Source organism: Anser anser (genome assembly GCF_964211835.1).
Source record: "Anser anser genome assembly, chromosome: 5".
NCBI lineage: Eukaryota > Metazoa > Chordata > Aves > Anseriformes > Anatidae > Anser > Anser anser.
Window position 1 is genome coordinate 6,854,917 of NC_139725.1, and position 14,512 is coordinate 6,869,428.

Consider the following 14,512-nt stretch of genomic DNA (forward strand, 5'->3'; position numbering starts at 1 on the left):
TTACTTTTTAGGCTCTTTAAAAAAAAATAATCAAAAAACAAACATTATTATAACATCCAGGCCTAAAGCCTAGTTCATCATTCACGGAGAACCTGAAAATGCTGACTTTATTTAATACACTTGTATAAACATATCTAGAGGAAATATTTGTTTCCCTAAAACAATGGAATGAATAGGGATAGGAATTTAGCTTCTACTTTTTCTTGCTTGTGTACTGTCAGGTACTGGGATTCTGTTTCCATGGATGGTACCACATTCCTTTTCAAAAAGTATTCATATCTCAATTACAAACGTTCCTTATTGTTTTTCTTGGGCAGTCAGTCACCTGATGTTGTTGTTTGACTGTTTTTTGAGGAAATAGGAGTTCTTTTAGCACGGACAAAAACAAGGATGAAATTAAAATGTGATTTTTTTTTTTAAATGAATAATAATACTCATAGTGTTTAATTTAGTGAGTAACATCAGACAGATATTGTAGCAGCAATTTTAAAATTTGCATAACTGTGTATCCAAAAGGTTTGCTTTAGCTGGAATAATGTGTTAAGCAGCTCCTTCCTCGCCTTACAGCTCTGTTAGAGGGAGTCACTAAAATTGTAGCTTGCAAAATCAACTGCAACTTAACTGTGCTCCTGGGATTTCAGTGCTATGCTGTGCCTGATAAGCCTCTGGACGGTTATGTTGTAGGAGTAGCTGGATGGTTGTCAATGGGGAAAACTCATATGTTCTTGTTTTAAAAGACTAGGTCTCTTCTTGAGAAAAAAGAAAGTGCATTGTTTCAGATTATGAAATAAGCGTAGGATGCAAAACTTCATGGTTCTGATTTCACATGCAAAACTGTCATGGTGTAGATAAATTGTTTTATGTATGGCTGTGTGCCCTTGTTTTTTTTCCAGTTTGTGTGTGGACTTATATATGTTGGGACATACAAGTATATGATACCATCGACAATGAACTTAAAATTGCTTAGAACAAATGTTCATCTTTTATACCTATTGATTTTAGAAATAGAAAACAACTTTGTTTTTAGTACAAGCTTCATAAGAAAAAATGTATTAAAATATCTATTATAGGATGGTATTAGTTCTTCGGGGAAATGATTGATCTATTATTTGAAACTTTAATACATTTTTGTTGATAGGACTGATCAGGAATGCAGTTACCTCCTTGCATGTTGATTACACTATTTTTTTCTTATAATGCTAACGTCGTGAGAAGAAAAAGATGTGGGCTAGTTTGGAGGCTTTTTGAGTTTGTCTACTGAAACTTAAACTGTAAACCTGTAAAATTAGAGCTATACACATTAACTTTATTGCTGTCATTTATCCTGCATTTTTTTCCTCTGCTGGTTGTGATGACTAGCTTCTAGAATGGCGGTCAAAACAAGAAATTCATAGTGTTCAGCAAAATTGCTTGTGCTAAAAATGATTTCTGAAATAAACTTTTTGAGATCTTTAAAGGAGATAACACTTTTTCCACAGTAATGCATGGTCTAAACATAGTTCAGATCTGATTGCCTCTAAGATTGAAATATCTGATTGTAGATGGCTCCTGGCATTTCTTGGGTCCGTGTGGAGTAGAGCTAAGGCTTTAAATCAGATTTTGCACTTATTCTTAAAAACCTTTTCTGTTGAGGCTCTTTCTACCAACTGCAGATGTGGCACTGGAAAGCTGGCATTAAATCAGCATACATCTTGCAGACACATTAAAATTGCTTTTGGAAAAATACAGTGTGAGCATAAAGCCAAAGAAAATCTGTGACTCTTAACGGGAGAGCCATCCATTCACATGACACAGTGTCACTTTTTCAAATTGAATATACCCACAGGAAATTACATTGATGCTTTGTCTTCTAATCTTCAGTTGTGGTAAATGGGCAGTGATAGAGGAGGCAGTATAAGACCGGGCCTTTAAAATAAGAAGTAATTGGGCAAATTCATGAAAGAAAAGTCTTCAGTGATACTGACAAAAAGACAGTCTCTCTGGCATCAATCATTATAAGCAGAGTTATAAACTTAGTGTTCTTATGTTCCTTTTTCCTCGTACTTCTTTCAGATTGGCTATTGGGTTTTATAACTCTCTGATTAAAAAAGACTGCTCTTGTATTCTTATTTTGGACATGACAAAAATTAATGGGGATGCATTGCAGCAAGAAAAACTGAAGTTATGCCTTAGGAAGAAATTTCCAGTGGCTGGCTTGTGAATTGATGGAGGAAATTCCCTGGGAAGTTTGTGGGGGTCTTTGTCATGGAAGGAAGGGCTTAAAACAGTTGAGACACGCTAATTTAGTAATGTCTCCTTCTGATCTGTTTCCTTATGATTGCACACAAATTGTTAGCCAACAAATCAATATCAGGATTAACATCTAGGAATTCCAGCTCTTCAAATCGTTTTATTGTTCACATATATTTCTCATACTAGAGGGCTTGAAACCTTGCCCCTTGTAACTGAATGTCAATTTTGAGATTTGTGAGAACTTTATTAGTCTATTTTGTTTAGGTTTTCTTTTTCTTTTTTCAATCTTCTTCTTCATTTTATGCAATATGAAATAACCTACTGAAGCCCATCCATGCAGGACTTCGTTTTTACCAAAACTAGGACCTCTGTGGATTCGTTATGGAGTTTGGATTTCCTGGGCAGCAAGATTCAGACTGCCCTGCGTGGGCTCAGGATGGTTGTTTGTTGATATATCTATATAGAAGAATAATGAAGGCTTTCTCTGCTGTGCAATAGTGTGGAGCATAGCATACTCCAAGAAAGCCCTTTCTAAAAGAGCAAGCTTAATCCATATTTGTGTCAAAAAGCCTTTATTTCTTAAGTAAAGAAGATTACATGTCCATTTGCAGTAAGGATCTCAAAGCATTGCAGAGGTGGTTAATATATATTTCTATGTGTGTAATTTTACAGATGAGGAAAAGGCCAAATTGTCTAATCTGCCTTTCACCCATGATTATGCAGCAAGTAAGTGACAGTTCTTTCTCTCAGCCCCAGAATGTCTTTAACTGTGCTTCTTGCGGCCTCCGTGACATGGAAGTAATGCTGTAGTTATTAAGGCTGTTTAGAATGATATAATTACTTCTGCAAAAATCAGACCAGCATTGTTGCAACTCATCAGTCCATACGCTTTTAGTTGTATTCTGGAACTCCTTTACAAAATCATTCCCTGATGTTTGTTGTTCTGTGGAAGCTATTTTTAAACTAAACAACAGTTCTTTTTGGTGAAAAGAACAAAATGGATTTCCTGTAGAAACAGCTGAGGATTGCTTTTCAAGCACCGCTCTTCTTTGTAAGTAAACAGAAATACTACCATCATTAAAATTCAAAAATCAAAGAACCAAAGCCAAAACCTGTATTTCATAAGTGTCTAGTGTGTGAGTTTTGTTCTTTTTCTTTTTTCTTTCTTTTTTTTACTTTTGAAACAAATCATGTTGCATCTCCCTGGAGTTTCTCTGTTATTTGCAAAACTAAGACTGAGCAGTGGCATGCCCTCACTTGCACTACTGTGCTCATCTGGGATGTGTTTTCTGTACAGGTATTGGCTGGAGTCAAGTAGGTTACAAAATATTTAGATATGAGCAATAGAAGTGATTGGAAGTACCGAGAAAATGCCTCACAACTAGATGCTGAAAATGGATTGATAAGAGGAAACAATTGGAGTCCTAGGTAAAATCTGTTAAACCTTGTATGGCACAGAATGCATCATTTAGGAACATTCACTCTTACAAGCAGTGATACACGAGAAAAAAAAAAAAAAGAAAGGTGGCAAATTGAAGCTGATTAGTCGCAACTAGATATTGCCATTTATGTGTTATCAGGAACAAAAATGGACTGTGCAGCTATACAGATAACCAAAATGTAGAGTTTTGGTGGAAATAGGCTATAAGGTCAGTGATTAGGAATAGCCTTGATGTATTGGGCAAGAAATATATGTTTAATATAAACCAAATGTTGGTGAGGATGTATGCTCCTTTGCTTTGTGATATAATAAACTTCTGCTGTTAAATCTATAGATTGCTTTTCTGGAAGCATATGACTTTTACAGGGCTTACAACAAGGCTTTATGCAGTGAGCTAGGGTAGTGAAGGTTGTCAGATAATGTGTGTTGGATGGAAAGGACTTCTCATTTGATTTCCATGCCACTGAAGCAGAAAGTATAGTTCTGATTGGGAGAGAACATGTCAGACTTTTATTTTTTTTTAACCTTAGTCTTTAAGACTAATTTGTGTGCATGTATGCGTATGGTGATAAGTCGTCATGTAATTCCTAATAGGGTCCTTACAAATTCTTAAATGGACATTAAGATCACTGGCACATGTTAGCCTTAATTTATGTGAATAGGTGAAAGTTGCAGCAGATGGAAGTAATGTGTTTTTAATGCATAGTGAAGACCATGTTGACATGGGACTGCTAGCTGTCAAGTACATTCCAGAGGCAGCTAAAGGTTCTAAACTTTTTGTGTGGTGTGAAGCTTGTAAATGATCTGAGATCCATCACCCCAGGCAAGGAGCTGCTTTTCTTTAGGATCATAATGTACAGTGGAATGGCTACCCTGACGTTTTGGAAAATGCAGTGCTGGTATTTCGTACGTATTTACAGCATCCAAAACATCATAAACACAATGTATGCGTGAGGTGCCTCCACTAGGAAAGTTGTACACAACATAGAGTGTGTTGCATGCCATGAAAGCTGCTTCAGCATCCTTGCTGTTGCATGATGTGTCCCAAGTGTGTTCCACTGACATGGTTATGTGGTTGATTTTAGTAACAACAATGTTGCCTCCAGTCTCTGGTTCTGAGTGGATTGCCCAGAGCCCTTGCTCATCAACGGCAAGATCTATTTTTGTAGATGGAGAAAGCTGATAGGCAGGAATCTTTCCAGCCCCTGGCAGGACCATTTGATCAGCTATATTTCTTTTCTGGATGTTGAATTTAATTATCTCATTTAAGGAGCCATGTCTGTGATAGAACAGGAAACCCTGGTATATGACATGGCCAGTTCCTTCCCAGGGGAATGGCAGGGTGATTCTGCGAGCTTTTAGTGTGTGATTGCTTTCCATGAATGTCATGATATTTGCGAATTCAAAAATAACATTATTCACTGCACTATTTAATAAATAAATCTTTGTATGCTTTTTGCCAGGATCTTTCATCCAAGAGCCATGCTTATCTCCCGTCTTCTTAACTATCTTTAGGGACTTTACACCTGCAAGCATGTGGTCGCAACCTGTAAGGAAACACCCAAAGACAACAATAAAACGTTAGAATATCTGAATTTTCTATCTCCCTTTCTTAGTTTCCTTTTAATCCAACTATAAGGCCAAGGTGAATATATCAGTAAAGGTCAGCAGTGTAGCTATATCAAGTAGAGTTTATGTTCATTTTATATAATTTATTTGGCATTTCCTACTAAGGAAATTGAAGATCTTCATAAACACATACTGTGTTGCTTTCTGCTCTGTAAGACCAGTGTTATCCAAAAGGGATTCTAGCTGTGTACCTGACAGGAGGCCAACAGCACAGCTAGCAATTCCCTGATTATTTCTACCTGTTCTTTTACAGGGCTGTAATTTTGACTCTCAAAGAGGTGACTTGTTAGACTAGTACAGTAAAATCATCAAATATATCTCTTAGTGAAGGTATATAGACTAAAACCCATTTTTCTGGTACGTTGTGTATTATTTTTTTCAGTATTGCTTTTTTCCTCTTTTTTTCATTTATAATCGGAAGACAAATGAGACAAGAACATCGTAAAGAAGCCAAAACTCTAGGTTTTCTTTCCTTTCCCCTTCCAAACACCTGAAGCACAAAAACTAGTACAAATATATAGATTAAAAAAAAAAAGTCGGGAATTTCCATACGTTAATGTGTTCTTTAAATGAACGGGTATGATGTCTGTGTTACTGATTCTTACACTAGAAGCATGGCTAGTGGAATTGACTAGTTTTTAGCTCACTGTAGGTATAATTTTGGCACCAGCAGCAAACAGGTCATATTTCTGGCTTTGTTATGCTTTGTATGCCCTCTGCACAGATGAAGCTTGTGAAGACTTGGGTATTTAGACTGTAAGATTTTTACTGGGTACCATCCTTTCCAGGAAGAACTTTACTGCAAAGCATATTAACAAGCTTGTTTACCACAGGCACTCATAAATTACAAGAGACACTATTTGAAGTTTAAAGAATTGCCTTTAATGAAGTGCAGCCATTTTAGTAAACAGAACAAACAAAGCCCTAAAGCAGGAAATTCTGGCAGTAGATGAAATGGAGAAAGCAAAACCAGTCTCCCTTATTGGCCGTATACGAGCCTATTGAAGTCAGTGGCAAGATTCCAGTTGCCTTTAGAAAGCAACCTTTATGTCACTTGTGTGTGTTGGTATTCTCTACCGAAGCATTTGGATATTGTTGCTACAGCCTGGACTCTTTGTTAGAAGTCCTTACTCTGGATGCAGCTTCCCTGAGCAAGCTACATCAGCTTTGCTGAAACTAACATTTATTGATCAGATAGATTAAAAAACAAACAAAAAAAACTGGAATCCTTGAGTCAAAATACCTAGTGAGCATTAGTAGTATCTCATCTGCAGGAGAAATATGCCATATAGCCAGATTCCTATCCAATATCTGTGAAGAGTCTCTCCTTGAGAAAAGCTATTAGCTGTCCTTGGCTTTCATAACAGCTTACGGGAAGAAGGAGAAACTATACTTTCTGCTCATGCACGACGAGCAGAAAGCATACCAAAGTTTTTCCACATTCTCCACTGATACCTTCAAAGCCCACTGTTTCTTGTCATGTCCCATAATATGCGGAAGATATTTTCCACCCAAAGCAGGATGAGCTATCAACTACTGAATGTAAAAAAAAAAAAAAAGTGATTCTACTATTTTCTTCTCAAGTGTATATGAGCTTAAATCTGTGCCAGTAATAGGGTTGCACTTAAAGTAAATAAAAAATAAAATTATAGACAAAATTAATTACAAGTCTTGGAATTACTCAGGGAAAAAAAATCATAACTTCTTGGTAATGTATCATAGCACAGAGGCAGAGTTACTGTTTGGTCAGGTTAAGGGTGCCTTGCTTCTAAGTACTGTAAAATCCATGTGGTGATTAGTTTCTCATAGACTACAATGGGGCAAGCATCTAACTGGTGTCGACAGACATAATGTTGCTATGCACTGCTACAAGAAAATTAAAAGTAATAACTTTCAACAAGGGAATTTTTTTTCCTGATGAACTCTAAGAAAAATATTTTTTCAAGTCTTTTACAGGCAGTTTAAAATTCTCTGAACTTCATGCCTCTCTCTCAAAAAAAGCCTGTATTAAATATAAATAAACGAAGACTATACATTAAAAAAAGACTATGTGAAAAGAAAGACCTTGATATTCGGTGCTTTCTGACACACAGTATAATAGTAGAGCTTAGAAGCAGAATAGGTGGTCACTTCTTTAACCATCTGCCTTAATACCCTGTTGCTGGAAAAGCTGAAGGAGCAAATTGTCAACTTATTTGTAAAATTAAGTCAATTCAATTCTGTTGAAGTTAGTGGATTTGTATAATTGAGGTTGCGAAAGATCTTTCACCTAGCTGTTTAAAACAGCAGTTTATATTATGACTTTTTTCATTTTTATAAAATTTAATTTGTTTGGAAAAAGTTACAGGTTGTACGTATTCTTCATACTGGATACTTTAACACTTAATTCTCAAATTAGAGGGGAGCTTTGCTCATAGCAAAGACAGTGTGTTGTCTTGATAAAGTATTTGGTGGGGAGAGGGAGAAAAGAATAACAGAAGAGGGCAGTAAAATAGAAGGAAAATGTAGTATTGAATTAGGTTTTACTAAGTTGTGAGTTTACTCCCGAAGCTTTTACCCTTGGCCACTCCAAATAACAAAAACCACCATTAATTCCTTGGTACAGCTGCAGTACTCTGAAATGCACTGGCAATTCTTCAGGGTCTTTGCAAGAACATACCTTCAGAGTCTTTTTTTATTATTATCTTTTAAGTTTATATCTTATAATAAAAAGTAGCTTCCAAAGGATGGATTTGATATGCCGTAGAGTATCTGCAAAATAAATATTTGAATTGTACTTCCTTACCTACTCCTCCCATATCTATCTATCTATATTTCAAAGACTAGTATTTAAGAAAAAATAAAAGAATAAAAACCAACCCCCCAAACCATGTGATTATCTGTTGTATTCACATAACTTGTGAAAATCTGTTATCCCTGTATCAGCATACATGCATTGGCTGAGGAACTGGCTTGATTAGATCAAAGTTCTGAAAAGTGAACTGTTCTTACTTGCGTTAAGCATGAGTTTAAGTTTCCTTTTTTCTTCTTCTGCTTCTAATAGCTGCTGTTTCACCAGGTCTTCACCTACTTCTATACATGTATTAGAGTCTGTGACAGATCCAAAATAGTCTATGTCCCTTTGTGCTCGTTCAACTCTTGTCAGCAAATTCTCTACTTCACTTTTAACCTCAGTCTTGTAATTGTTCAGTCCTGCCAGGCGTGACAGCACCATCTGTGAAAACTCTCGGAATTCTTCGACATAATCCAGTATGTCTTGGTTACATTTTTCCAGTCGGTTCTTGAGTTAAAACACAGAAGAAAATATATAGATATGCACGTATATTCTGTATAGACTACAACTTCATTCATGATTACTCTAAAAGTCATGCTATTCTCTTCTTTGCAATCCCCCCATCTATTTGAAATCAGTGGTCTGTTGCTGTGTATGTACATGGAAAATAGAAATAGACAGAGACTTAAGGACACGTGCTCTCTGATTACTTGTAATCAGAGAGCACACCTCTTCTGACCAAGGTACTACGTAGTGTGGCTTTTGGAAGATGTAGATTCTGACATCTGTTTGAGAATTTTTTGTCAAATTCTTGGCTGTATTTCTAAACAAATAAGAATACTGCAAGGGCAAGTGAATTTAGATTTAGCTATATATGAAAGATTTATAATACTGCAGATGTTATCAGGAACTGCTCCTTCTATATAACTGAAAGGCAATATCTGTTTCAGTCTCCCAGCTGTGAGGGGATTATTTCAACTCCTAATTAAAGTGCAGATCCTAATTACACTGCTAGGTTACACAAAGTGTTTTAAATGACTCTCTTGGTCAGGTTCATCTGTACATAGGAACTTATCCTGTGTTTTTTTTTTCTGTCTCCTTGTTACTACTTGGCAAAAATTCTGCTGGTGACAACATGGTAATACTGTTCCCTCAGATGGACTGTGACTGTACTTTAAACACCTAATTTTCACTGATGGTGTAATAAAATACAAGCGATAACAGAATAAAATATAACGTTATGAAAAGATACTCCTACATTAAGTAAGGATGTGGTAGTCAGGAATCATTATAGTTAAAAGTTTAGCTACAGTTTTACTTAATTGTAGTTATTTGAAAAAGCTGGAAACTAATCTTCCTGATGCTGATTAGCATACAAATTTTTCAGTATTCACACATACAGGGGAACATGCATGCATTTCCTAACCTGGAGTTAGGCAGTATTACTGAATGATACAGATAGCACATACCTCCAAAGATAGGATACGCCGGTCGATGTAGTTCATCAGTGCTGCATCTTGCATTACATGTTGGGCCTCTCCCATGATGCTTGCGAGGAATAGAGCTAATAAAAATTGGATTTGCAAGACTATCATTGTCTCATAAAATTTTGAAAGTAAAAAATGATGAACTAATAGTGTGTGTATGTACAGATGGCAATCCCCAAAACTACTGCCACTCCAGAATTAGAAAAGACTTAGTTGTCCGATAACATGATGTGAAAAAGTAGCTGAAATTACTGAGGCTGGAAGTATTAGGAAGACTTAAAATGGCTGTTGCAGTTTATCATTTAAAAAAATGAAGTTACGGAACAGGAACTGAAAGTGTGTATTTTGAGAAGCCAGATGACTGCTTTCCAGTTTGTGATCCTATGATCAATCCCAGATGTTCAGTACTGAGTCACATAAAGCCTGCAGGCCAAATTTTATTAAATACAAATAAAAATAATTTGTTTTCCTTCCTTTCTCCTCCCATCTGCTCTTCCACGTGACCAGTGCTGTGCAGTGTGTACTTGGTGTAAATTAGCATAGCTTCAAAGTCAGTGAAACACTGGTTGTTCCTTCCCAGGAAGATCTGATGCATAATGTCTGTAGCTATTTCAGCAACCACCATCTAAAGCACTTCTTTTTCACACTCCAGTATTCAGCCTATTTACAGCTGGACTGAAAATAAAAAATAAAATTATTAAAAGAAAGTAATTTCCCCTTCTTGTTTCTGTCTTCTCTTGCCAGTGCTTTTCCAGCTAAAATCAATATCCTTAACACAGTTCCTTGTCAATATAATGGAGTCCTTGATAGACCTCTTGTTTCAGGAAGAATAATAATTCTACTTACAATAACTTAAAAATAATAATTATTTTATGTTAGTGTTATAATTGAGGATATGCTTATTTTTTTCTTTTTAATAGATTTCCTGAGTGAATGCCTTCTCTGGAGAGAGAGACAGCAATGCTAACATTGTATTCCCTAGGAAACTACGTGTTAGGATGTTAGAAAGGTCCCTTTGTATCCGAAGCCAAACTGGATGTCTCCGTTTCTCTTTCTCAGAATTCTCCACCTCTGCTTTTTTCCATTTTATTTCTCTGGAGGTTTTTTAACTTAGACAGATTTCCTTTGGCTTTTGACTGTCCTGTGTATAAGCATGAGAGTATTGACAGAATACATGGAAACGTCACAGCAGGCAGACTTTAACCTCTGTTTCCTTGATTGTTGCAGGGTACAGTTGTTCATGCTTTATAAGCAGATTTCAGAGGTGTACAGAAGTCTTTTGCAATATTCTTATAAAATTGAGCCCTAGAAAGGAAGTTATGTCTGGAAGCTCTCTTTCAAAGTAGCAGCTTCATTTTTTTCTATTGCAGTTTGTAGTCTGGGTTGTCCTCTAAAGCAAGGCAGTAGCTGCTTCACAGCATTTTACTGGAGTGTGTCAGTGTATCAGTCAGCAGAACTGCTTACTGAAAGTTTTTCCTTAGAAGTGGTATTATTATATGTATAGCCTCTTCCTATGCTGTGGTGAGTTGTCTGAACTTTTCTACTCAAGTATTGTCTGTAATTTAAAAAGAGTGCTATCATTTATTAGTCTCAGAGCAACCTAATTTCTGTTTGAATCCAGACTACCTAAAGAAATAAAATGACCTAATCAAAATATTACAAACTTATGACCAAGAAAGCATACTTAAAAATCAATAAATATGTGTATAATTTATTTCCTTCCTCTTAAAGGAGGGACAAGTTACCTATAAAATGAAATACTTTGACAGATAAATGTCCTGTGTACGATTAAGCACTCCACATAAGAAAAACTAGATTTTGTAGTGTTGCTCCATCTTTTCTGAGAATTACCAACCAGGTGAGAGACCAGAATCTTCCAAGGGTTTCTTTTAACAAGACGTTCCTATTGCTATGCTTATTAAGCCATGACATCATGGTAGATTATGATGATGGTCCATGTCAGATGCACAGTGTTCTCAGAGCACATGCTATAGCATCTGGTTAAGAACCGGGGTTTATTTTTCTTTAGCTACTATTTACTTTCCAGTTTTGTTCTGCCTAAATAAAGATATAATAATAATATTTGTGTGTGTATATATATATATATGTGTATATATATATATAATCTATTTATCTATATATATTTTTTCCCCATTGACGTTATTTTGTATGTCAAATACATATTTGATAATCATTGAAAGCAAGATTGCTTGGCAGGTCAGGCAAGACATCAATCTCAGTACACAGAACTGTATACAGAACATTATACACTAACAGAACAGAAAGATGTTGATTATCCTAAGCAACACTTTTTCTCTTATGAGTTAATCCTGGAATAGATTTCCCACTACTATCTTGATTTTTACAGACAGGTGTCTAAAAAGAAGCAAGTATACTGATGTGAGCATATGTGCCTTTTCCCTGTTCTTGTCCTTCTTTGTAGAAAAGATGGCATTTTTTCTTGTCAGTGTTGCTGCTTTGCTGCACTAATTTCACTCTTTTGTTATTTTGTGTCTGTTTTGACAGCTGTTTGAGGCTTCCAACTAAAAAAAAAAAAGGCATTTTCAGCTCCTTCTCTGTTTGTGGATGGAGTTTTCAGTTCTTAAAATTGATATCAGCATCAATTTGAAGTGAATTCTAGCTTTTGGAAATAATTGACTTATTTAAGCTGCTGTTTCACTTTTACATATTATTAAATATATATATCTGTTTCTAGCAATTCAGCTGGTTAAACCAGAGCCTACCATCGGTAGGTTTTGGTACTGGACCAGAATGATGTTTTTATATTATTAATATAAAATGTATAATTGTCATGTGTATTTTCTACTTTTGAACTAGACTTGGGCAAAATATTACTATTGGCCATTACCTGATGAGGCTTTCTAACGCTGAGATCTCTGAAGTGAAAGAAGGCTTTTGTCATAGTGGAAAACCAACACTTAATTTCTATTCTGCCTAAGATTTTCTTTTTACTACTTTGTTTTATCTTGGAGTCTGATCCACGTTGATATAAAAATGCAAACGTCTGAAATCAAATTGAAGTCGTTATATGTTGTTTTGCTATAAGAACAGAGCTGGGAGTGATACCAATAAGGGATGTAATACACAGATTAAAAAAAAAAAAAAGACTTGCTGAATTTTGAGCTTCCACTAGGCGGCGCTCCAGACTTTGGAACTGGAAGGGAGCACTGGAACGCACCAGTTCTAAACTCTCTGAATGAGATAAAACTTAGTGAAGGAACTACGGTTCAGATGGTCCAAAATAATAGTTTTCCAAATGGAAAACTATTAGTAAGCCAGATGCTAGAGGGCTTTAGTGATCTACTGCTTCAATGACAAGCTCACAAGGGTTTGCGGTACAAGTCTTGCAAAATGGTGCAAGCTAGCACTCTGGAATTGACAGGAGCCTGAGATGTGCAGTATGTGCAGGGAAAAAAAAATCATCTCATGGGGACTGGCTCTAAAAATGAAATCATAAAAGCAAATTTTTTTTTTGAGCTAGTCAAATAATCCACAGATTGTTGAAGTCTGAAGTTGAAATCAACCACACATAATGACTTTGAATGGGCTATTCATTTGTTTGTTGCAAACTCAGAATTATACGTTGTGTTGATCAAAGCCTGTTCCTTCTACTTGGAAGTTTACATTTGTATAAATGTGAAACTAAAACTTTGAATTACACAATGCATTGTAAATTAATCTTAAAATTTTTGCTACTTTTGGCTTGATTTACAGTGTGAATATTCTCACTAAAATTTGTTTTCTTGAATGTTAAGCATATTCATAGAAGGAGTACAAAAATAATAAAAATGAGATTGGTTTAAATTCAAAGTACTTACAGAAAATGGTCACGACAGTCATTCGATGCAGTTCAGATGAGAGCCAGTTGTTCTTGTGTTTCTTGGGTTATATTTTTGAAATATTGTAGGAGTAATACAAAACTACTATTTATTAAATTCATATTAAATCTTACCTGGATGAAAACCAAAGACTATTTTTGTAATGCCTACTATGGTATTTATTATTTTATTTTCCTGAGGTTAGTAGACAACAACATTATACCACTTCATCATATTCCAGTGTTGTATTGTTGCACTGAAGACGTGGGTTCATAACCTGTGTACCTACATTCTCAAAGAAGAGAGAAGGGATCTGTTTATACTTGGAAAAGCTGTTAAAGCTTATTAAGTAACTTTTCCTTTGAGATCACTAAATGCCACTAGCTGGTGGAAAAAACATTTACTGATGTTGAATAACAGATGTTTTTGTAGATCACTGGTGGATGTGAAAGTTTGTAACAGGGTGCTGCAAGACTCAGCAGTGGGTTCAGGACTCTTCAGTTACGTTGTCTGAAACTAAAACTTTGACCCCACATTAAATTTCTAAGCGATTGCTGATGACATGTTCAGAGATTATGATGATAGGTATGGCACTAGAAACTTGAGCTGAATAGAATGGAGTTGTGCTAACAAGTGTCTAATTAAATCTGCGCAAAACCTAAAAGATAGGAAAATGTCTATGAGTCTAGGAGGAACTAGGACAGAAAAGGCCCTGAAGGGGCCATGCAGAAGTTGATGGGGATGACTGAAACTTGCTGCACTGTTTTCACATTACCAATAAAGATGAGTCCTATTAAGGAAGAGTTTGAGAAGCAGTGCAGTATTTATTCGCAGTCAAAGTAGTGGCCAAGCCCAAACTCAAGATTCATACTTAACAGGAAAGGTTATATTTTAGGAATATATAAGAAGTTGGAATATGATTAAAGGAAAAAAAAAGCCACCTGTCTTTATCTATCTTGCTATTTATATCTGCTCCTGACATCTGAATCTTGAAGTCTCAAGGTAAGATTAATGAGGCCTGCTGTGTTCTCAGACTTGTACACAGGAGGTTTGAGATTTCTTCTGGAAAATTTGGTTAAATCTGTACTCTGTACAAGCATACTTCTCAGTA

At 35.8% G+C, this 14,512-nt stretch overlaps 1 protein-coding gene and 1 long non-coding RNA gene across 6 annotated transcripts in view; one reads left to right on the plus strand and one right to left on the minus strand.

Moving 5' to 3' along the window:
- The window catches only part of LOC310900241, a 303,162-nt gene that overhangs the window by 6,942 nt on the left and 281,708 nt on the right, over nucleotides 1-14,512 (plus strand). The gene's annotated exons all lie outside the window — the stretch shown is intronic.
- OLFML1 (olfactomedin like 1) lies at nucleotides 2,788-10,138 on the minus strand. The gene is made up of 3 exons (XM_083837909.1): nucleotides 9,545-10,138; nucleotides 8,294-8,582; nucleotides 2,788-5,220 (listed from the first exon to the last, which is right to left on the minus strand). The coding sequence occupies exons 1-3, from the start codon at nucleotides 9,668-9,670 to the stop codon at nucleotides 4,442-4,444; spliced, it is 1,194 nt and encodes a 397-aa protein (XP_083694035.1). The 5' UTR covers nucleotides 9,671-10,138; the 3' UTR covers nucleotides 2,788-4,441.